At 38.3% G+C, this 25,411-nt stretch overlaps 1 protein-coding gene across 1 annotated transcript; it reads right to left on the reverse strand.

Annotated features, from left to right (window-relative positions):
* Nucleotides 1-4,355: 4,355 nt before the first annotated feature.
* Nucleotides 4,356-24,998, reverse strand: LOC113111257 (prickle-like protein 2). The gene is made up of 8 exons (XM_026275861.1): nt 24,481-24,998; nt 17,171-17,354; nt 12,195-12,308; nt 11,929-12,066; nt 10,778-10,981; nt 9,587-9,773; nt 6,380-7,240; nt 4,356-5,819 (listed from the first exon to the last, which is right to left on the reverse strand). The coding sequence occupies exons 2-8, from the start codon at nt 17,300-17,302 to the stop codon at nt 4,927-4,929; spliced, it is 2,529 nt and encodes an 842-aa protein (XP_026131646.1). The 5' UTR covers nt 17,303-17,354; nt 24,481-24,998; the 3' UTR covers nt 4,356-4,926.
* Nucleotides 24,999-25,411: the final 413 nt, after the last annotated feature.

Here is a 25,411-nt window from a genome sequence, read left to right on the forward strand (position 1 = left end):
TTATGAGCTCTGAATAGCTCCATTTAGCTGCGGTAGCATCACAGTTTAGACATGTGGTGTTCATTGTAATGGATTTGTGTGTTGTCATTGTGTCCAAATAGCACAGGTTGCTGTATGGGCATTTCTGAATGGAAACAAACAGAGCAGAATGGACTTGAATTGAGTGTATTTTGTGTTGTATCATGGATCATTGTTTCTGATAATATATTTGTGGTATTTTAAATTAGCTACATGCATGATGGCTTCATGAGCATGCATATAGGTGTTTTGGGATATCTGACTGAAATGACAAACACCCTCAAGGGGTTTGCTGTCATATTTGTGCCATACAACTCGTAACATCCAGCTGGTGACATGAGAATCTCATTAATGCATAAAATCATGCAGATGGAAATTAAAGTGTCATATTCATCTCCTGAATGAACATCAAATCCCAAAGCTTATACAAGGATGGGCTTTGAATTATAATCATGTATGTTTCTCAGAACATAAAGAAACATTAAATCAATAGCATGTTGAATGCACATATTCTTGCTGTCTGAGTTTAGTCATCACCAAGTTAGTCAGGTCACATATTTCTCTGGTAAATAGGCACTTTTGCCTGCCATGGTAACCATAGCAACAGCAGGCAGCTCTAGCACTTTTATTCTTTATAGAACAGTGACTAAACATACTGACAATGTATCACTCTTTTATAGATTTGCATATCACACAAAAAAAAAAAAAATTGAATGGAATGAAAGTTCCCCAATTCTATTTTCTAAATGAATGTTATAGATCTTACACTCAACAATTAATCCATTAATATGTTCAATTTCTTATAACATTATTATTAGTAGTATTTACTGCATATGCAATCAAAATTAAGTTGTAACTAGACTTCTCTCCAGTGATGTATCATGCAAGACTGATTCATTTGATCTCTAATCAAATCCGTTTTTCTTTGCTGATAAACTGGATGTACATCCCAGCATGGACGAAAAGGTCTATTGTTACTTAAGTTTCATTGCAACTCTAACAGAGCTGACATTTGGCTAACATTGCTTAGGGTTGCACAAATGAACCTTAACAGAATGCAGCTGGGAATTCATTTAAAACAGTCAACACTCCTGAAAGCCTATTGCCATCTAATTGAACACACGAGGGCCAGTTGAGGAAGTTCTCGCTCCAGGCACCTCTTATTGAGGAGCATGGGATGCTGTGATGTGTAGTCTTAACACTGAAGCATTGTAAAGCACTTGTGAATTGAATCTGGCTATGCTGCTGAGCAGTATAATTATAAGCAGTTTTCCCTAATTGTGGTTCTTAATAACACCCAGAAGAGTGTCTGCGCTGCACTTCAGTAATAGTAATGACACCAGCTATTTTGAACAATTAGATGATTCACACACAACAATATCATTTTAATACTTCAACATCGTAATGATCATTTATTTAACGTGAAACCGAAAAGTATTTGGCAAATTACTAGGTGTTAAAAAGGACAAATATGAGTTAAGTATACACTATTTATGCTATGTTTAATCTGTTAGCAATCCTACCGATGGCTCAATCAGACCAAAAGCCTTCATATAAACACCTCAACTGACCTGAGTTAACTTTCAGTTGGATTTAAGGGTGGTATAGACTTGAAATAATCTGACCAATAGGAAAATAATAAAGCAAGTAAATGCTTGAATCTGACTTTTTTCTCACATTCCAAAATACCTTGCATACCTGCGCATGATTTAGGAATGTGCGTGTGTATATTTAAGCATTACGAATTGAATGTTTACCAAATATTTGATAAAAAAAGAAGCTTTTTGACATATATGTAGCCTAGCTCCAGTGACATTGTAGTGGTTTTCTCCGGTTCTGAAAACTTGCAAACAAATATGTGAACCAGACTGCAAAGATATAAAAACAGATTTCCACAATCTAAACTCAAATATTCTGTTAGATTAATATGAATTTGTGCCTAATATTTCTCCCAGCCAGAATGGGACAAAAGTATAAGCGCTGTATGAAAAATCCCAAAAGAGCCAAATGTTTGTCCAAGTAGTTTCAAGCTTCCAGTTTGAGGTCATTTTTTCAGTTTGAAACTGGATAACTTTAATAGGGCATGGCTTTAAAAAACAGTATATATATCAAACTTTATGTACAGGTTCATGGTTTTAACTTTAATGCTCCACGGATAAATTTACATCAAAATCTGTGTAATCATATTTAAATAGGAATTACAGCAATCAATTCTCTCGAGTCAACAAATAATGACAGCGGTGGTCATGTCACATCATTGAAAGTGCTCTCCTCTCTACATTACTTACCTCTGACATAAATGCTCTAAAAGCAAAGTTAAACCATAAATTGCCAAAAAGACATGTAATTTCCACAAAAGATGGATAGACTATGAACTCAAATATTTTCTATACATATTGCTTTAATGGCTTTAAGTATAATGCCTGCTCTCAGCTCTGGTCCTTAGATTAATTCAGTCATGGCCCACAGATTAATACAGGGTCATAAACGGGATAACGTCAACTCTGAGAGTGTCTTGCTGGTTTTATGAGGTATTTCTTCAGTTAAGGACAGAAGAGATTATTGGACAGAGAAAGAGGACTCTTTTTATAAACAATTTAAATGCCCAAAGGGGAAAACAATATCTGTAATTACTTGTAAACATGTCCGTTCTAATCTTTCATAAATTACATTAAGATGTAGTCAATCTCTCTGAAGGTATACGAGGTATGTTTTCCAGTAAAATAACTCAAAAGAGCCAAGTCAAAAGGGTTTGTTATCTTAAATGTAGCAAATGAGCATAGATATGAGCATTTTATGATCATCCAGCTATCAGGGATGCAGGTTGGTTGGAGGACATTTACAAACGATCTGAAATTTTCAGGGAAAAACCGACATGGGCCACTGCACTTAACGGCAAAGACAGGTCTGACACTTTCCATTATGACTATAAGTTACGCCTGGGCTGTTTCACAATTTCATGGTTTTGCTTTGTCTGCAGTATCAGCCCTCAATGGACCTCTGGGAACTATTTTTAACATTATATCAGGCAGCCCGTGCCAATTTGCCGTTCTTACAAAATTGCCTCTGACATCCAGCAAAACTCACACTGTAAAACTGGGTGGCTAAATGACCATCAGACAGAAATGTGTTTTATTTGCAAGACTCAAAACAACTCTTTTTTTAAATTTTTTTTTTTTTTTTTAATTTTACGAAGCCAGTAGTAATGGTTCGTTCACAGATCTTTCAGTCATTAAAAGTTCACTGCAGGTAAGATTATTAGTGAATAAATATATTTGAAGCTCAGTCTGTTCCTCTCACATTTGTGAAACAGATTGTTTCGACTCGAAAAGATAAGAAAAGCACATTTGATTCACGAATCGGACATCGCTTAAAAAATGCAGCACTACGTGTGCTTAAATGGATGTCCAGATTCTCAATAAATAATACTGCCTTAAATGTCAGTGTTTTAATCGTGTGACTTAAAAACAACTCAAAATGTAATGCGTGGTATCGACAATTTTATTGAAAATAATAATAATAATAATGACATATCTGCCAGAATGCATAATCCTCGATATGCAACAATACCAGGATGTTATTAACAGCTTCTCAGTTCCAAAACTCCTGTTTTTATAACAATATTTTAATAAGGACTGCCAATTCATAATTCTAACAAAAATGAGAGGAAACAGAAAGAGAGCTTAAAGAGAAGAAATAGATATGCAGCTGGTTATACCATAACACTTGACATAAACTAAAAGACTCTTCTGGTCACTTCTTAGTACATCTGCGGACAAACATTCCTCAGACAGCAGCGCAAAGCATCTCATGTTTCTGGCCTGTCAGGAACATTAGCTCTTTGCCACTTTTTTTTTTTTTTTAACAAGTTGTGATACATTTTTCAGGCTTATAGCACCTGGGACTGTGGTCATGGTTTACGTATAAATATATATATTTTTTAAAAACACATATGTACTATCCAGCAGCTAAAATAACATTCTGAGTCTATGGGTAATATGATATTCTTAAATCTTATTGCTTAAACAGGAGCACTACTGACAGAATGATGGTTTAGAATGCAAACACAGAGCAAAGTTTGAACTAGAGATGCAAAAACGATTCACCACCGCTTAAAGTCCCTAATCAAAGATGGAAATCGAAAGATTGCTTGAATTTTCATAAGCCCTGTCATTAGCAATGAGGTGTATCAGTAAGCGAGACTAGCCATTTGGATCCTGTGGATGCTCCGTGGTCTTTTGCATTAATGCATGGAGCAGATGGTGAGTGTGTTGGTGTCTAATCTGAGTCAGAGATCACAGAATGCTCTGATGATGAAGAACCAAGAGCTGCCAATCAAATCTTTCACAGAAATACTCTTTAATTTCTAATACAGGACAAATATCAACAAATTAACGTGCATGCCTTTACTATTTTCTCTACATTATGCTTAGTACATAAATGATTCTATTGATACAAAATATAAAAATATGTGGTACATCATTTACAGATAATTTACATTACATCCTTAACTTAAGTGAATTTAATTCAATTGCCTATATACATCTTATCAATGGGATTTTCAGCCCAAAGCAAACACCATACAAAAAAAAAAAAAAAAAAAAAAAAAAAAAAAAATCACTGTGCCTGAATGGATTACATAACAAAAAATTGCACATTAGCTGTAACAGATACGGCAACAGTGCTGCGGATTTAATATTTAATACAAGTCCTTAAAAAAAAGTGTAACATCCAGAATAATTCAGAAATATCACATGGGAAAGCATGCATATGCAATTGAGCTGTGAACAAATTAAATGACTGCGTATTATTCACTGAAAGCCTCACAACACCGAAAAGCCTTTCAAACTATAGGGACGGGGAAATGAATCTTGTGCAATGTTGTGCAGGATGCAGCAGGTGCGACTTTTAGGATATAATGCAGTTCTTGCTTTTCCTACGTTTGCGCGTGTGTAACTGTCCTCGGCTTTCAAACTGACCGGATGCGCCCAGTCCTGAAGAGTTGTATTTGCGCAGCAGCTCTTCGCTGGTCATGTACCTAAGCTGGACCGGTCTGGGAATGGGCTCGCCCAGAAAATACCCTTCATCTTCTGACTCGGAAGATGAGGAACAGGTGGAGCACCAGTCGTCATCGTAATCGTACTGGTCCCATGAATAAGGGCCCTGGTGTCGGTGTAGTGCAGGGTTTTGAAGCGTTAGGTCGGAGGTTGTCCGAGGGCAAGGTCTGAAAGGCTGCTGTCTCAGCCTGCTGCTTCCACTACCGTAGTTGTCCCGTGACCCACGGGGTGGAGGGAACTGGTCATAATCCTCACGCACATGAAGCTGAGATCGTTTCGGAGCTGGGCGACGCTCGGCAGCGAGGTTAAGTGCGTTGTCTGAACGGGAGCGCCTGGAACGGCGAGAGCGATGGTGGTGGTGTCGACGCCGTGGCTCCTGATGGTCGATGCTGCGCCGGCGGGTGCGTTCACTCATGGGTGGTAGACGGGCGTTGTTGGCATTGCTTACCAAACTTATGCGATCCTCCTCCTGATAGGTAAAACCAGGTGGCAAAGCACTGATTCCAGGTTGTTCACGAGGGTATTGCACAGGGAATTTGACCTGCACCGGGGCTTCAAGCTCCAGGTAGGGCTGTGCGGAGTTCAAGCTACGAAGAGATTCAGAGCTGTGGAACTGCACAGAAGAGCTGAGGGTGCCCATGTTACTCTTTTCAGACACGTTCATGCCAGAATCTTTGCTCAAATCTGGCATTGAGAAGCGAGACAAGTGCTCCTGCCGTTTACTGCCTCCATCTGCAGAGGCACCTGTAGAGTGGAAACATGTAAGACAACTGTAATATTCTCTTGCATCCCCAACTGAGTGTGACAATAGGTTGACAAACAATAAACAAGATTTTTAGAGGTCCCTTCAAATCCCAAACAAGGATGCATTAAATTGATCAAGTGACAGAAAAAACTTTTACATTACATTTCTGTTATTTCAAATAAATGCTGTTCTTTTGAACTTTCTACTCAAAGAATCATGAAAGAAAAGTGTGTAACAGTGCCTGCAAATAGATTAAGCAGCACAACGGTTTTCAACTTTGATAATAGGAAGACATTTTTTCTTACAAATATAAGGAGGACACTGAAGAATATATATATATATATATATTTTTTTTTTAAACATCTAAAAAAAAAATTCTTAAATATATACATGCATGTGTGTGTATTTATATTTACATAAATATACAGTGTATACATTATGTAAACAAAAACTTTTATTTTGTATGCGATTGATTGCAATTAATCATTTGACAGCAATAATATATATATATATATATATATATAAAACTTATATTTAAGTAAAAAAAAAAATCGAATACCTGTAGCATTAGATAAAGCCAGTGACTCCATAGATCCATGTGGTGTCTGCTCTAGTGGTGTGAGATGTTCACTGAAGCCAAGTGTACTAATGGGGTTCCTGCTACGGCCCATCTGCGGTCCAACATCCTTCTCCTTCTCCCTCTGGAATACATGGAGGCTGACTGAGCGCTTATCCATAAAACTGTTGTGTGGAACCTCTTGAAAGCTCGCCTGAGTTCGCAGTGCAGGTGGGTAATAGTCCTCAGGTCCGGGTTGGAACCAGTTTTCGTTCATAGACTGTCCTTTCAGAGCAGATACTGGGGGTCTCTTGGAGGCCACAGGCTCCTTTGGCCTCGAATCTGCGGGGTGTCCAGGGGACAGATTTGAAGAATAGGAAGTCCGGATGTTGCACTGACTGAGCAAATGAAGAGGGTTTGAAGAGAGTTCATTACGGCTCTCGAACCCATACATCTCAGCTGGCGTTTTCCAGGATGGAGATTCTCTGTTCAGGCTAGGAGTTTGACTGGATAGGCTAAGCAAATCCATTTGCAGGGACAGCGGGTCAACGTCAGCAGAGTAACGCCCAGCTGAACCTTTTCCTGCCTGGTTCCCATCTCCTCCTCGACCATCATTATTGCTCTTATTGGATTTGGAGCTGCTGCGCCGGGCCTCACGTGAACGGGCGCTCTGAAATGCAGAATCTGAGGAATCAGAGCCGTTTTGGTCATCGCCAACGCTACACGCCCGAGAGCAGAAGATCTGACCCTGCTTGGGTAGAAAGGGACGACCGAGCAGGGACTTCTTACACCGAGCACAGCTAAAACAGGCTTCGGTGGCATGCCAGTGCTGGCCATCATATGTCATCTGACCCTGGTCAATACCTGCACGATCAGAAGATATCAATTACACACAGATCACATGCACCTATACCAAAAATCACAAATATGTAGACTGCTCATAAACTATTGGTCAGTGACACACACACACACACAAAAAGGAAAAACCATCTAGATTAAAACACGCCAGATAAAATATCATATAGTTTGATCTTTATACACATCATCAGGATCTAAAAAGATTTCTAAAACCTTTGTAGCGATGGGGAAAATAATTACAAATAATTACAAATGATCACAAATTACGTATTTAAAACTTATACATACTTATATATACACAAAATATAAGTTTATTCATTATATATAAACTTCAACTATATATATATATATATATATATATATATATATATATATATTAGGGGTGTAACGATACGCGTATTCGTATTGAACCGTTCGGTACGACGCTTTCGGTTCGGTACGCGGTACGCATTATGTATACCGAACGGTTCGTTGGAGTAATTAATTATATTTGAAAAAAAAAAAAAAAGAGAGAGAGAGAAATATAATGATATGCGTTCAACAAGGTAGCCCAATAACCCAAACAACGTAACAGGCAACGCCCCTGACACTCCCGAAGAAGAAAAAAACACCATCTTATATGTTTATGTTAGGCTACTCAGCAGGCGCTCGCTCACTCAGTACGCGCTGAAGGCTCGTTGCAAAATAGCCAATGCGTTTAACAGACTAGAAATGAGAAGATCCTCCAATAACCAACAGGTCTGGTGTTTGGGTGCACTTTGGATTCCCTTTAAGCTATAATGGTGATGGCAAGAGAGTGGTGGATAAAAAACAACGGTATGTCGCATCTGCAACATGACAGGGTACACCAGCGGGAATAAAAAAAAAAAAAAAAAAAAACACCAGCGGGAATATCTGGGATATATGCGTCAGTACTATCTGGGAAAAGACGAAAAAAAGGAGAAACATGCACGCAGCAAACTATCCCTGCAGCATTTAGAAACTATAGCTTACAGGGAATCCAACCCAAACACCAGACCTGTTGGTTATTTTAGGATCTTATATTTCTGGTCTGTTAAAGGCATTCGACATTTTGCAACGAGCCTTCAGCGCGTGCTGAGTGAGCGAGCGCCTTAGGGGCCGTTCACATATCGTGCCTAAAAACGCATGGAAAACGCTAAGCGCGTCTTTCTCCTCCTTTCCAAAGCGCTCGGGCAGAAGCGCTCATGAGGCGTCTGTCTTTGCTAAGCAACAATGACGTGCTCTCTCCATGAGACGCGGAAATTTCAGCGAAGGATAAATGGATTTGCAGCTCTAAACATCGCTTGCAGTAGCTTTGCTACTAAATTTATTTCAAAATTGCAATCCATATACAACTATGATCAGCTGATCCTTCATCTTGGCTGAGCTCTCAACGTTGTTACGGGAAAGGATGAAGCTGATTGGTTAGTTCTTGTCACATGACCCGCGGTGCGCTTGCGGCATTCTGAAAAGTTGAGATGTTTTTACATTTTGCTGTATCTAAAACGTATCGAACCGAACCGAACCGAACCGTGACATCAGTGTATCGTATCGAACCGAACCGTGAATTTTGTGAACCGTTACACCCCTAATATATATATATATATATATATATAGTTATATATATATATATAACTATATATATATATATATATATATATATATAACTATATAACTATATATATATATATAGTTATATATATATATATATATATATATATATATATATATATATATAAATTAGCTTTGTGTCAAGGATTTCGTGTAGTCCTTTAGATAAAAATAAATAAATTAAGAGCAATTACCAACACTGTGTAAAAATCTGAATGCATAGTGTAGTTACATAAGCTTAAAAATGTGTGGATGACAGCTACTTTATGTAAACAAACACAGAACAAAGATGTCTTTGAAAGACTGCGTCCTCGTGAGGTGTAGACGTGTTTGGAGAAAACTGATTATACGGTGTGCCGCATATTGCAGAAATGCATTCGATTTTAATCACAGCTCTCTTTAAGCAGCCACACTTTAATGGACAACATCTGTTTTGAAAACCGGCACTGTTGCTTCCTGTTTATAATCAGTTTCACAAAATTACTTTCTGTGGTTCTATGCGGAAAGTAATTCCAGACAATTTCTGCGAAATAAGCTGCCAAGAAGCTAAATGTGAAGGCCAGACTAAACCATCAACTCGCAATGGTGCTCTTCTTGTTTAATATCTTAATGACAAAGACGAAAAGCAGGTCAGTCGTCTCTTGGCAGTTGCTACAGGGCAATTTCTGCAAGAGCAAAGTGGACCGGGCCTAGCGTGGACATGAGAGGATTCCAGGTTGGCACTGATAGATGGGCTCTTACCGATGTGTTCCCCACAGGAGTCACAGTACTCCGCATACAGGGACTCAAAGCAGGTGCAGCAGTATGGCCGGCCCTCTTTCATGATGTAACGCTGGCCGCCCAGAACAGTCTCGCACTCGAAACAACAAAAGTGCTTCATGTGCCAGTGCCTGCCCTCTGCCTCTGTGCACTCATCTGAAAAAATGATCTAAGAGAGACATAAGAGATAAGAGTGAGACCATTTTTCTGCAGCGGAAGTGACAGGACTAAAGCTAAAGGCTCCGCTGAGGCAACAGACTGAGCTCCAGCACAGCAGTAACTCTATTATCACTATAGAGATGAAGTTCTGTAACCATGGTAATCCTGCAATGCATTCAGCTGTCTTTACACAAAATGAGAACTAGAGAAACAGGGCTCATTGCGTGCAATCGTTAACTACACAATGCGAAACAATTCAATTTGTAACGTTTTACGGCAAATTAAGCAAATCACTTTTCTACAGCACTTTAAGGGTGCGATCACACTATTATCTCAATAGGAATCCACGCGATTGGAAATTTTGAATGAGAGACAGCAGAACAAAAAAAATAAAATAAATCTCACATGGATTTCACAGTGGATTCAAGTTTGTTCAACTTTTCACAGCAACTTTCACGGTGTTTACCAATGTGACGTTTTGGCCACACCTAAAGATGATTAAGGGAATAGTTCACCAAAAAAATAAATTTGTTCTGAAAATGTGCTTACCCAAAGGTCATCCAAGGGGATTTTGTTTCTTTATTGGAACAGATTTGGAGAAATTTAGCATTACATGACTTGCTCACCAAAGGATCCTCTGCAGTGAATGGGTGCTGTCAGAATGAGAGCCCAAACAGCTGATAAAAACATCAGAATGATCTGTAAGTAATCCACACCACCCCTGTCCATCGGTGAATGTCTTGGCAAGTGAAAAGCTGCATGTTTGTTAGAAATAAGTCCATCATTGAAGTGTTTTAACTTCAAATCATCGCTTGTGGATTATGATGATGCCTTCATCAGCTGTTTTAACCCTCAGTCTGACGGCACCCATTCACTGCAGATTTGCACTTTCTCTAAATCTGTTCCAACGAGGAAGCATCATCTTGGATGGCGTGCGATGGCCTAATGGTTAATTAGCACAAACTAATGTAAAAGACGTTCATGTCCTGAAATGGCAAGGAGAGTGCGTCTAACCTCATCGCAGGCTGAACAGCGGGGTTTGAGTCTCTCAGCATGGTGGCGGCCGCAGAAGATCTTCCCATCCTGGTAGAAGTAGATAAGATCCACCAGTAGCTCGTCGCACATGCTGCACACAAAGCATTGTGGGTGCCAGCACACCCCATGGCCTGCTCGTGATGCAAACACGGCAATGTCACCTCCGTTTATCTGCCCCCCACACTGAAAACGAGAGAAACGGATGGAGAGGGTTATAAGGTAGGAAGGAAAGTCAAAAAGAAAATCTTGATGACATTTAACAGCAGGGTAAATAATAATAATGTTAGATTCATATTTTGTGCTTACAGAATGGCTATTTTTCTACCAACTGATTAGATAAACTAAAATAAAAGTTTTGATATATATACACACACATATACATACATACACATATATATAAAACCACACCTCAAAAATTGTGAATTTAATGCATTCTTGCTGATTAAAAGTATTAATCCCCCCCCCCCCCCCAAAAAAAAAATATCTTCAAAACTTTGCATGTTCAGTGAGAAAGCATAGAGAAAAATTTTAACAAATGGCCACCATGTTTCTTTTGGCATTGTTTCTGAAAAGAGAAGAGAACAGCTGATATTAGCTGGTTTCTTCATTAAAGCGCTCCTTCAGCATTTTCCAATATAGCGCTATGGGAAAAGTCAGAAATGTTTAATGGGATAGACAGATGCGTGCAACTACCCACAAAAAGCACACGCTTTTGTGTCAGTTACCTTCGAGACCAATATTTATCGGAAAGACTGCATCTTTTCAACGGAGCTGAGGGCTAAACGGTGGCTTTATATCTTTAAGAGTGTCACCGCAGAGGATACATTTAAAACAAGCGGAAAAAAGCCAAACTGTGTCAGTGTGACATCTGTTCCTAAGAAGTAACAGAAGGAGAGAGAAGCAAGGCAGGTGGTCACATACATGCATATCCAGCTTAGATTAAGCTCTAATTCACTTACTGGCACTTACACGACATCCCAGGTGGGCTAACACACAAAACCAGAGAAAGCCTTAAAGCTGACAATGAAAATAAGTGGGTAACAACAAAACTACCCGTTTCAATAAACCACTGAAGCTGATCTCTTCCTCCTACCCAAACCAGGATTCATTCTGATATCACGCTTGCACACCTGTTCACAGATCGCTCCAGTCATGGTGACCGGGAAAGGCCTGACGTTACCGCGGCCCAGGTTCTCTCTTTTCCTCTGGTTGCTGAAGAGCTTCAGCTCTCGTTTTTCCTCATCATCCAGACTGTTACAGTATCGCACCTGCACAACAAGAGCTCAGGTCAGCGGTGTCACATAAACATGGCCACACGCCGCAAATGATGGCATGTACCAACACACATGCATTCTGATCGGTGACCTTTTCATGTAAGACCTCAAGCTGATCTCACCTCATTGTCATGTGGGGGGAGCTGATGAAGAAGCTGCTTGATGCGATGCTTCTCCCCAGGACTGTTCACGTATGGTACTTTATCCTCCGGCAAAGAGCTGTAGTACTGATGCACCTGGAGTGACATTGGAAAACAGCAGCTTTGAATTACTTTGAGTGATGCAAGCAAAAAAAAAAAAAAAAAAAAAAAAAAAAGATTAGCTATCGTTTAAATAAATACAATTATTGCTTTACTTTATTTAAACAATTCTTCTTACATAAACAGTTGGATTTTGGCACTTGAGGGACTATTAATTATTTTAAACATGATTTATGCTAAGAAATGAATAATAATAATAATACTGAAATAAATACAATTTAAAACAAATTATAGAGCACCAGCAAGTTTCAGAGCTCACACACTTGGGTGACACGGTCACAAACACAGGGGTGGAATTTCTACATCCCTGTTGTTAACCCCTTCCCCCCATTTTGCCCAACGTCCTTGCCTTTCACACACTTACACACACAGCTATAACAGTCACAGTGATTTATGGATGAGCAATGCATGAGTTAATGGAATCGGCTCATTCTATCCCCCTGATGTGTTATATGGAGGACCCTTTATCTCAAGATAATAAGAATGTATGACCAGAGCTCATCCCAACTTAATTAGCCATATGATGTTTACATTTTTTTGGATGAAAATGGAAATGATCATAGTTGTCTATTTAACAATGAAATTGAAGTGTAAATACATCACACATTGGATTTGATAATTGGCCAAATAATGAGAACACAAGTCTGCATTACACAATAATATAATTGCCTATTGATTCGTGGCTGGATTATTGTTTTGGAAAGCAAACAGGCCAGGGAGGAATCCAGACTTAGGAGCAATAATAAGGTCCTGCAGCCTCAGACCACATATCCAAACCTATTACACAGATTTGATGGCCTAATGGCTTAATCTGATATACAGCAGGGGCCATCTGCCTCCGTCACACATACCATATAAACTGCCATGTATAAGAAACAGTGCTGAAGAGCCACTGGGAACTGTAATGAAAAAGCATGCAAGCAGCATGCAAGCAGACCGAACATAGCAACAACAACGTTATTAAAACTTAATACTATTGCTTTTTTTTCATGAAATAATAAAACCGATATTTTAGGAAAAACTTCAAGAACAGAAAAACTAGGCAACTTACTAAAATTAGGTATACACACTTGGATTTTGGCACTTGGGAAATTAAACAAATACATAAAAATAGAAATTTGAAACAAAGACTAATTAAAAATGATAAAGCACTTTAGAAAATGACAAAAACTTCAATTAAAAATAATATGAAAGCTGAAAATATAAAAGTCCTTGATTTGGAATCTGCAATCTTTGCATTGGAAATTACAGACATTAAGGTCAATTACCTGAGCTACAAGTAACGTGACTAATTGAGAAAAAAAAAAGCATCATAAATCTGATGGACACAAATTGCAGTTCCATTTGGTGTGGCTAGGGGTGCAAATATTAAACCTAAGCCTTCATAAAACAACATAAATGTGGTATTATTACTCTGCAATGCCTGTGATTTTACAGAGCAGTGCAAACGTCTGATATGTAAAGACAGGAATGAAATATTGTTCATCTCAGAGTCCCATCAAAATGTGTTTTTACAGGGAGCAGGAAACATTTGGGATAAATTCTGAAACAAAATCATCAGCTTTTTCAGTGAGGCGTGGGATTTGTTTTCAGAGCTCCGTCCATGTCCGGTGTTTAATGCCTCCCTGTAATAAAGAGCTGTCTCTTTAAAAGAGGTGATGCTCTTTTGTTGCTTGTGTTGGCCGGTATTGGTGTCAGCAAGGGGTTTCTGAAGGACTTGTGCAGAGGTTCTTTTGGGATAACTGAAAATTTCACGAATCGCCAACTGTGGTCTGGTCTTGGTAAATTACAGTGCAGACATCCAACAATAACATGCTCCCCGGGCCAGCAAAAGAACTGTTGTGACGCAGTGATCAGAAGGACATGGATCCACAGCCCAAAGCACTCACACAGAGGAACCGCTTGTGGAAATAACTATAATCAGCAGGAAGGGATCTGGCAACCCGCCCTGGTGTCAAGGGACCTGGCAACTGCATTTTGCGTCAGACAGCGAGAGGGTGAACGAAATGCAAATGATCTTGATTTGAGGGCAAACTAACCAGAGCCCAAACATCTGTTTTCCACTGAATAAATAAAGGCAATGCCTTAGAGAAAGAAGGCATGGCATACGCTGGATGACACAGTAAATCTGCACCAAAATTTGATGTAAAAAAAAAAAAAAAAATTATTTTAACAATAATCACATTTTAATTAAACTGGCTACACATTTACAAGCGCTAACATCTAGAGCTGCGACACCAATATATCCTGATTCTGATTCACACAATCTTGATTCGATTCCAGTTATTTAAATGATAATATACATTTTGCTTACGTATGAAATAATTTCTCTTTCTTAAATTGGGCATTATAAAGAACCATCTCATTAGAGTAATTTATCAGTAACTAAACAACACAGGTTATGCTGTATATTTTTGAGTCATTTGTTTGTAAATTGGATACACTCATCACTTAAGCCCCTTTCACACTGCACGTCGGACCCGCAATATTCCCGTAACATTGCCTGGTCGCCTTCTGTGTGAAAGCAACCACGTCCCGGAATTGATTACCGAATCGAACCCGGGTCGGGGACATAGTAACATTGCGGTAATCGATCCGGAACGAGCGCTGTGTGAACAAAAGCCAGATCTAATTCCGTATCGAAGTGATGACGCGCGTTATCGCGCGACTCTTTTACCGGCTGTTTTGAAGGAAGATCAACATTCGCGACGAAAACATATATGCAAACTGTAATGAAGCAGAGATCAGTTAGTTCCTCACTTTCCGCGCTGACTCAGAGATCGTTTGCTTGCTTCAGTTAAAGTATAACGTGCCTAGCGTTTTTCGACTCGTACATTACACGTCACGCGCTGATGTCACGTGTCGTTACGGGATCTTCAAGGGTTGTGTGTGAAAGCACGCACATATACCGGGTCATCACTGGCAGTGTGAAAGTGCCAAATCTAGCGACCAGGGAACAATTACAGGAACACTTTACCCCTGTATTTGCCGGAATGGCAGTGTGAAAGGGGCTATACAGTACTACATCACTGAATTACTGTAAAAAACCAGTTCATAAGAGTCATTCAATCTGTAAATGGAGAAGTTGAACATTACTTACTAAAAAGAACTCACTTATAAGAGTCATTTGTTCAGGAATCAGCTTACAGTGGTTACAAGACATGCTTGATTTGTATGCTGGAATATACAGCAGATATAACAGTACATTTAGGAAAAACAGGAAAAAAAAACCTTCAGCAAGTACAGCTGATGGGCCAATACATTTCTTAGCAGCTAATTGGATTATACGACTAATTCCACTCATGTGAGCATTTGAGAACACATGTAAGCGTCAGAGAGATTTTGGAAACATGGTTGGTGTCTTCACTGCAAAAGCCAAATTATAAAATAGCTGTTGGATAATGATTATTGTGCAGATGTTCACACTTTCAAATTAATCTGGTACAAAAAATGTTTTTTTCTCTTGCAGCCAACATAATAGTCTCTGGAAACCTACAGAAAAACATGCGTTCGGATACCAAATGTTCTGAAACGCATAGCAGAGCTGCCATCTTATCTTATTATGGATGTGGATGGCCTAAATTTCCACTCTCTGTCTAAGCAAAGCTAATTTGTCATGGCCTGAGGTAATCACTGTCTCTGGGTGAAACTGCAGACACCAGCTTTCAAAGCACAGAGAAAGGCATAATTAATAGCTTGCTAATAACATGCATGGACACCGAGTTCTTGTATCCCAGCAACTTCCTCACATCCATCTGCCTGAATGGTGAAAAACTGACTTAAACCAGAGCCTCTGATAACCAAGGGCACTTGGAAAATAGCCTAGAGAACCATTTATAAGTAAAAAACTAAATAACTAGGAGATTCTACTATACATACACTGACTACCATGATTTTTATCAAGTATTTACAATAAACAAGAGATGATAAAAAAAAAAGTCTGCCACCAGTCTTTCCTAAATAAGATTATTCAGACAGGCAAATGTGAATAAATAGACTAGAACAGATCAGATGCATATCGTGTGGCCTCCAAAGACCCAATATAGTCTACAGCCGTTGCAGATGGTGGAGGTGCTTTATTGCTTATTGACTCGCTTTGCTGTCGCATTAAAGACTTTTTTTCAGTTCATCAAGAAAATGAATCTCGCATCTATAAATGATTTCACAGGACCATAAAGAGTTCTACACACACCGGTGCCTAATAAACCGCATACACCAACCTTCTGAAGCCGAGAATTACTATAGTAGCAAAATGAGAGATGAGGAAAAAGAGAGATCATAAACAGACATTCATCTCAAAGGTATTCCAATTCTGAACATTTAAAACCTTGTGAAATTTCATGCAGAATGCCTCAATGCTTCAAACATTCCAATGAAAATAAAGACTACATTGTTAACATACTGCATTCCATTTACCGACCCAGTAAGATTTTTAAATAGTTTTTTTTTTTTTTTTTTAAGTCTTTTATCCTCACTGAGGCTGCATCTATTTGATTGAAAATACAGTTAAAACAGTAATACTATTAAATATGATTACAATTTAAAATAACTATTTTAATATTTAATTTATGGCAAGCTTATTCTTCAGCAGCCATTACTCCAGTCTTCAGTATCACATGATCCTTTAGAAATCATTCTAATATGCCGATCACTGACATTTCTTTTTTCATCAGTGATAAAAACATTTATGTTGCTTATTATTTTAGTGGAAACCATGATACATTTTTATTTATTTATTTATTTAGAAAAGTAGAACGTTTAAAAGCATTTTATGTTTTTTTTTTTACGTTGTGTATTTGCTGTCATTTCTGATCAACAGGGCAGAAAAATGTGTTTACCTGTTCAGGTTTGAGTCCGGGCGGCACCCAGGCATACTCCTCCAGAGCACAGCCTGAGTCATCATCGGATGTAGAGTTCCTCTGGAAGTCGTACATCAGCTTGGTCACGGTCTTCTCCATCTCTAGAGGCATGACGGTCACAACATGCTCCTCACGAGGGCACTTACAGTGGAGACAGATTTTCCTAAAATAGCAAAGAAAACAAACAAAAAAATTAAAAGATTTAAATGGTAATTGTTTATTTTCAAAGATAATCTGACTGTTAACAGTCATTAGTTTGGTTAGACATTAGACCATTGAACGGACAGTTTACTCAATTTACTTTTCACATTTCTCATGAACATATTATCTTATAAAAAGAAGCTCTTCATCCTGAGTTGGCCAAGTCAACTCTGTAAAAAATTTTTATCTGGTTATGTCATCATCTTTATGGTAAAATAAGTTTATTAAATTAATTTAAAATAAAGTAAAATTTGCATGTCAGACTTTTAAGAATAAAATCACATTTCTAAATAGATGTGTTTCTATTAACCTTCAAATTGTGCCAATTGAAATTGGCAATTAAAAATATGCCTAATGGAAATACGTAAATTTAGCAAAAACGCCCAAATATTACAAAAAAAATTTATGCTCGCATGAGATGGTTTTTCAGGCAATGCGAAAAAGGAATAATTAGCAAAACTGTAGTGGAAATATTTTTCTTTTCATATTAAGTCACATGGTGTACGTAACAAGTCATATGATCATTCCTAACTATAACCTCCAAGAAACACTTCAAAGGGGCTTTCCCTGCCATTAATGCTTAGATTATTGCACACGTCTGCAGTATGTTACAGCTCTGAAAACTGCCACAGGAGCTGATCGCGGCCACTCAAGTTAACGCTCGTGTTCCCAGTCACACCACAGCACATCCTAGAAGCCACTCTCCACGCTGCTTCTGTCAAGATACATGCATTCGCCTCCTTCAATTAGATATAATGGCTAGTGTAGCCAAAATCCCTGCACAATCTGTTGCCTTATCGTGAGTGGGATAAAAAAATACGCTTGTTTGTATAACATCAGCTAATGCAAACGCCATCATTTCGCAATACTTTATCAACATCTCTAAAATATCGCCAAAGTTTAGCGCAAATTTGAAATGGAAATGCACCTAATAAGATGCATTTTTGACACATTTAAACACTTATTTCTCAGCTCCCTCCCTCAAACAGTAAACTCGTTTAACACAACAGAATAAGCGATACATGAGTTGCATACAACAAACTGACTTTGTGCTAATATCTCAAGTTACAATTAAACCTCTCAAGAAACTCTCCCACACAGCTTTTCTCTTTTTATTCATTTGCTTTGTCAATCAACATATCCACATTTGGTTAGAGCCAGTAGCAGCCCAAAGAGTCCAACAAAAACCATCAACATGTCCAATGACTCATGTCATGATGAAACACACTCTACCAGTCAAACATGCAGCGTCTGGTTAGCGTCCAGACAAGCAGACACAGGCGTCAAGCTCTGCCAAAACCACACTTTGAGCATGCCGGCCAGTTGGTCAGATTAACTAACCTCTTAGACCAAGGGAAGAGAAAACAAGCCGCCCACTTAGGGCCAATCCCATTACCACCTCAGAGGCCTGGCAGGCTGTAAGGTGTCAAAGACAGACAGCGGACAGTAACACAATGATTGATTGACGTTTTCATGTCGGCCAGATGGTTAACTTAAGGACATCTTTAATCTATAGACTCATCTACGTCAAAGAACTTTAGTTGCTATGGAAGCAAGACAGAAAAAAGGAGTGTTGGTTCAGTTTAAGCCATCAGCAGATCTGTCATCATGCTTCTATTGTCCTAAGGATATGAAGAGTGAGTCATGGTATTTCTTCTACAACATTGCAACTGACATGTCTTAACCATCAAGTGCATTAACAAGCACTTAAATGTAAGATTTCATTTGGATTAAAACAATTATTTGTCTTCTCTAAATTTCCCATAAACACTCACCAGTCCTGTTTTTGTTATCTGACTAACAGACCTAGATAATAGAACTGCAGCTTGGCTTTATATAACACACATATATGGCTTTGTGCATTTGCTTCAAAAGACAGATGACTTGTACCGTTTTAGGAACGCACTTATTGGTACAATTATTCAAATACTCATTTTGTCATACTTGGACTGTAGCTTAACTACACTAAAAGCCATTATGAATCAATTATAACTGTAACACAATTAAAGATTCCAAAACAGGACTTCCAGGGGGCTACACAGATCAATTTTGATTATGCCTTGTTAAACCTGTACCCTTCAAATGTTTGGGTTCAGTACAATGCATTCATTTGAGAATGTTATTTCATACTAGTTGAGTCTCTATGATATTAAAAATAACACCATACAAAGACTTGTTAAACATCCCATCTGGAATTAATGTACAAATAAATTCTGTTAGGTCTCTCAAAGTTTCTCCATGACTGCCTGCAAAAAAGTCAAAACTTACAGACAACAAACAACCTCAGGTGTCTCATTATAACGGCCACTTAAATAAAATTAAAGTCACGATGTAACAAAAGTAGCAGCAGACTCTTTCATATTATGATGTAGATCACAGTGAAATAGACTAAATGCAGGGACTTGATTTCAATGCGAGCTTGCAGTCGATTTTACGCAATGGGTGGGTTTTATGCGATTAAAAAAACTGACATGCAACACCCGAGAGAAGTCAACTGTTTCACCAGAAGATCTAGATATGAGAATGGATGAATTGCTTACAACAAGATCAAGAACTTGCATTTAGAAAAAAAAGATTTTCATTTCATGCAGACTATAATAACAAATAGCATTCCAGTAAAATAAAACTCAAAAGAAAAACATTATTTCACATCAATGAAGGGGTACTTATTAAAGGGGGTTATGAGGGTACACGAGACAAAAACAGGTTGGAAAACACTGGCCTAGAACACAATAGTTCACTTATAAATATTTAAGATGAAGGAAACAAAAACAACCTATAAATGGATAAAGTGCTTTAAAACCTACATGGACCTCAAGTAGTTTAAAAGCATCTCTTTGAAACAAAATGAAAGACTCAGACTAGATAGGAGATTCTGTGGGAGGTAACAGTGAGAAGACTTATATATAGGCCATGCAGCTGGTCTCTCTGCAGTTCCAACACCCTTGAGCAAGGACAATTCATCTGCATTACTTGACGGTGGCAACTTCACAACTCGCATTACATTTGAACAATCACAGGAACATGGAGGCCCTCGCAAACAGTCCATCTGTGAATACCAAATACTGTTAAGATACTCATCCGCTCTCTCCAACAGTGCTTGGTCTGCAGAGCATAACAACTAGGGCTGTGTATTGATTCAAATGTCCCGATTCAATTCAATTTCGATTCAATTCTTGGTTCGATTGTTGATTTTTTTTTATATAGCATTCAGTGAATATAGTTTTAATACAAATGCTATTGATATTTCTATAAAATGAACAGTAAACATTAGTTTACAAATGGTGAATTAATAAAAAGAAATTATGAGCCACAGGCCTTTTTTTTAAACCTAGGACTAATCTTTTTTTTTTTGTATAGGTTCCTTTAAAAAAAGAAAGAAAAAAAACAACAACAGTAGGGACCAATAAAATGTTCTTCATTTTTCTATTAATCAGATGAAGACCTAAAAATCTATTCTAATGAAACAAAAATAGAACCCTTTTTTCTTGCTGCACAACATAGGTTTACTGTTAAAATGAAAAAGAAAACAAATGTGATTATTCCTTCAAAAATAAAGATGTATTAATATTTATTAGTAGCAGTAGAAGAATTGTCGTTACATTGTAATATATTTCTGACAGTTTCTTCAAGTTAAACTTGAACTTTTATTTTGACAGGTTGCCGCGAGGAACTTGCAGCTGCTGTGTATGTGATATGAGGATAGTTTTCTCAAATTAAATGGTAAAATACTAATGAAGTGACTCAGAGCAGCTGGAGATTATATTTGTGTGTTCATATCATCATATAGAGAGACAGCAGAAGCTGAAAACACAGCAAGTGTCGTCCGCGCTTTAGTATGTGTGTAGTAACTGCGATATATATTGCGATATGAAATCTAATCAATTTTTTCTCACGCGCGCGCTCGAATCACATCTGTCAAGGGCCTGGGGAGCAGCTGGCCCGTACAGTTAACGAATAACGGATCAACTATGACAACCTACATCGCACATCCTGCGATGTGACTATCGTGGATTCGTACATCGCGATATCGATGCTTAAACGACACATCGTGCAGCCCTATTAAGCACTGAATGAATGCCAGGCTGTCTGATGTAACATCGCACAAGGTAAAAAAAAATTGGGTGACATCTACTGGAGAAGACTAATGAAAAGATTCAGATTCATCAGACCTAGTTTTAAATGTTTTCTGAAATAAATAACAGAAAAGATTGATTTGTGGCTTTTGACAATCAATAACGAATCGAGGTCATATTTTCGATCAATCATTTTTTAATAACAACTAAAGGGCAGAAAAAAAAAAACAAGGAATCACCACAAAGCAATCCGGCACTCTTGGGAAGTGTAGTCTTTTACCAGAACATTTTATCTGCTCATAACTAATAATGCATGCACATCTAGAAAGAATGAACCCATTTAGCTACATTGAGATTTCTGGGATTACTATAAAAGAGTTCCATGGAGATGCTGGTCTGGTCCAGATAAATGAACTGGACAAAAATGAGGTCACCGTAACTCCCTTCTCAACCACACAGAACGGATTGAGTGAAACTCCTTCCATGTTTTGACATGCATCGCACATGACTGCAAATTCCAGGCTCAATACCACTCCACGGTCCATTGATAATGCTTTTCCAATCATCTAAATGTGATTCGAGTTTAAAAAGGATGCTGGGTTGCAATGCATGCTGATTTCATTACAAACGTCATGCTAAGACCAAGTCAGTGTGATTTGCTAGCTTGCACTGTGAACCTTTAGAAAGGATTTGTCCTACATAGCAAATATGGAAGACTGGGAATGTAATCTAGGGATGACACAGAAGGTTGTTATGCCCCTGAGGCATCTAGGCGGAACAGGGTAAATGTGATTTATGATCTGATTGGACAATTGCTTATTGTGGGTTAATCATTGCATTTTTAAATTGTTCAGACAACAACAGATGTGGACTTATTGTTAGCTCGAGGGAAACTTATTCACTTAAAAACCAGACCTATGCTACCACCAGACTATCTCATATAATTCTTTTTAACAATAGCCTATGGCTAGACACGGTGGCATTGTCATCTTTAATACAATATATACATTTATACACATTTCTGTTACTTGAAATGAAAACATTAGCTGAAATAAAATAAATAAATAAAAACACAAAATTACTTAAACTTTAACAAATTACAATGATCAGAACAGAAAACCTAATTCAAGATATTAGTATAAACTATCATTGTATCTCAGTAATGGTAAAAATAACACTGGTTGTAGCTTTTGCAAAATTCCAGTCTCTGATGAGGCTCCCAGGCTTTTCCATGGCATCATTCCGGATGAATTAAACAAGCTTTTTAAAAGGGCAACACACAGTGGAGAAGCTGGTCACAGCTGGGTGCTAGTGAAAACCAATTCACCATCTACTCTCACTTATCTTTTGTGTATATGCAACTGTGTATACTTTTCCCACATTAAACTCTGGGGGCCGCTTTTTGACTCTGTTGATTTCATATTCAAAGCATTGTTTTGTGATATTGGCTGAGTTTGTGCTTCAATAATACAAAACAGAAGACTGCTGTATTCACAGGAAGTCCGCACTGTAGTCACATTTCTGAGCTTTTGAGACTTTAAAAGCTCCCATAATGTAAACACTGACACAAGTCATTGAAACAAGACAACACACTCATGACTGATTACCTACTACTATATGAACTTAGGTAAATAAATCAATTATTCACAGAAAAGGAAATCAGTTTAATGGAGGGTGTTTCAAATGGGCGAGGGGTACGGTAGGAAGCGGTATTGATTTCATCGAAATAGTGCTGTAAAAGAAGATGAATTCAGCCCAGAGTAACGTCACATTGACAGCAAGCAAGCGAAGCATATTAGTTTTTAGTTTTTTGTTGGTTAAACTGATACAGCTATTTTTACATGATTAAATAAACAGTCACACAATCATTGTATCCATTATGTTTTATTTGTAGCATTTCTGATGTTCAGCTTTTACCTTTCACTCATCAGTAAAATGCTCAGCCAACTCCAAAGACTCTTAAGGCCTGTTCACACTAAGAACAATAATTACAAAGTCAACTATAATGGTAACTCTATTAATATTTGACGACATTTTGTTTATTATACTCGTGAACATTGAGCTGCTCTTGTTGTCTGTCACTTTAAATTACTCAATGGATTCCGATTGGCTGTCAATTTTATCGTTCCTCAGCAATATAAAATATAAATTCTGAAAGTGACCCGAATGATATGCTTATTCTTCTGTGTCATTACCATTACATCTGTTCTCACAGACTTAGAAAGATTATAAAAACGTTGTAGTGATGATTATATCTATTGGTGTGATCGGGCCTTTACAGTGAGTGAGTGTATTAATCGATTACTCAAATAGCTTAAATCCGAAATTGACTGTTCTCGGTTCAATAAGTTGTTAACTTGAGAACCGCCTGGGGCAATTCGTGAGCTAATCATTCAGACCGGTTTTCTTGACCCTGGTCAACCAATTCACTAAAAAGATCCGACTCATAAGAACGATTCACTGACGAATCGGTTAGCTTCATAATAAACTACAATCTACGTACGTGAGAAGCGCGAGCGTATGTGGGGTGAGGAAAAAAAACCCTTGTACGAATTCAACAGCAGCTGTCTGGGGTTTCTTTCTCTGCTGGGTATTATTCTCCACTTCGTCCCTTCATGTGTTAATCCAACAAAACACCACCAAACAAATGCTTAATCCGATAAATGGAACAGGTCAAATCGCAATGACTGAAGATACAAGGTAACCGTGAAAAGTTGTAGCCTTTTCATTTCGGTCTTTAACAGCCATTTTCGCAATCTTGTTAGATGAAATCAAAGACGTTTAACAAAGGTAAACCCCGCCTAAGACTGTTATCAAATAACAGTATTTTTAACAGACGCCTAACGTTAGATCAGTAGTGTTAACCAATCTTAAGAAAACCAGGACCTGCGTTTGATTTAAAAAATGAAGTTTATGGAACAACTTTTTGGAATACCTCGACCACATCACGCAGCGAACACAGAATTCTAACTGCAGACCCGATTAAAGCAACGGAGAGCCACAAACGCTTACCTTTTACCATGAACGGAGATAAGAGAGTTTGGTGTCTTCCGTCGTGAATCGAGCAAAGCACGGGCTACACATCTCCGGCATAAAAAGCGATCAGTTGGCGCACTTTCACTTCTCCAGTCTCCACAAACAAGAGCTCGCTCAGATTCAGTCCGCACGGCTTTATCAAGCACTACTGGCCAGCTTTAGTTCCTACAAAGGTATCGTCCAGGAAAGACATGCCTCAAGCTGTGATGCTTTTGATAAAACATCTACAATAACGTGATAGCACGAAGCGTCCCCGCAGATCCAGCGCGATTCTCGGTGATAGTTCCAGCAGGTAAAGTCAGGAACAGCCTGCGCTTCTCGTCAATAACAAGCTGTGAGAGCTCAGTGAACCGTGGCTTGGACTCGACTGGCTCGCTGTTCGCTCTGCCCACTCGAGCTTGTGAATGGTAATGAGCGTCCATGATGTCAGCAAGTCAACGGTCCTACATTAGTTTAATTAGCGACGTGAATAGCTGGTGTTGTTGGAATCATTTACATGCAAATAAGTCACTTTCCCTCCAACTGTAAAGACCCCTAGCAATACACGGATTTTTACAAGGCAAAAGACAGCTGAGGAGTGGAAAGAACGCCGTTTATATGTAAATGATGTGGCATTTATAAAGTCTAGGCCTATATATGATGCATTTTTTTTTTCTTTGTCAACTTTTCCTTTATTACATTTAATTATATTTTCTCTTTTTAATTTATATTTTCCCCTGTACCACAGAGCACATCGGACCATATCTCACAGAACTTTATGCATAAAAATGATGCACAGTTTGCAAGATTAAAGGGGTGTCATTATTTCCTTATTTACTACATGACACATTTCACATACTCTCCCCTTATCCTAAATCTCCCAGTGAGTCAAAGACCACCAACAACCAACACAGACGATTCATAGATG

Source organism: Carassius auratus, chromosome 11 (genome assembly GCF_003368295.1).
Source record: "Carassius auratus strain Wakin chromosome 11, ASM336829v1, whole genome shotgun sequence".
Classification (NCBI taxonomy): Eukaryota; Metazoa; Chordata; class Actinopteri; order Cypriniformes; family Cyprinidae; genus Carassius; species Carassius auratus.

Excerpts from the sequence above, each read along its gene's own strand:
- LOC113111257 (XM_026275861.1), bottom strand. The coding sequence starts at position 17,302 with ATGCCTCTAGAGATGGAGAAGACCGTGACCAAGCTGATGTACGACTTC. Across the intron at positions 12,067-12,194 it reads TCCCCCCACATGACAATGAG|GTGCGATACTGTAACAGTCT; the intron begins GTGAGATCAGCT and ends CTTGTTGTGCAG. Across the intron at positions 5,820-6,379 it reads GGCTTTATCTAATGCTACAG|GTGCCTCTGCAGATGGAGGC; the intron begins GTATTCGATTTT and ends TCCACTCTACAG.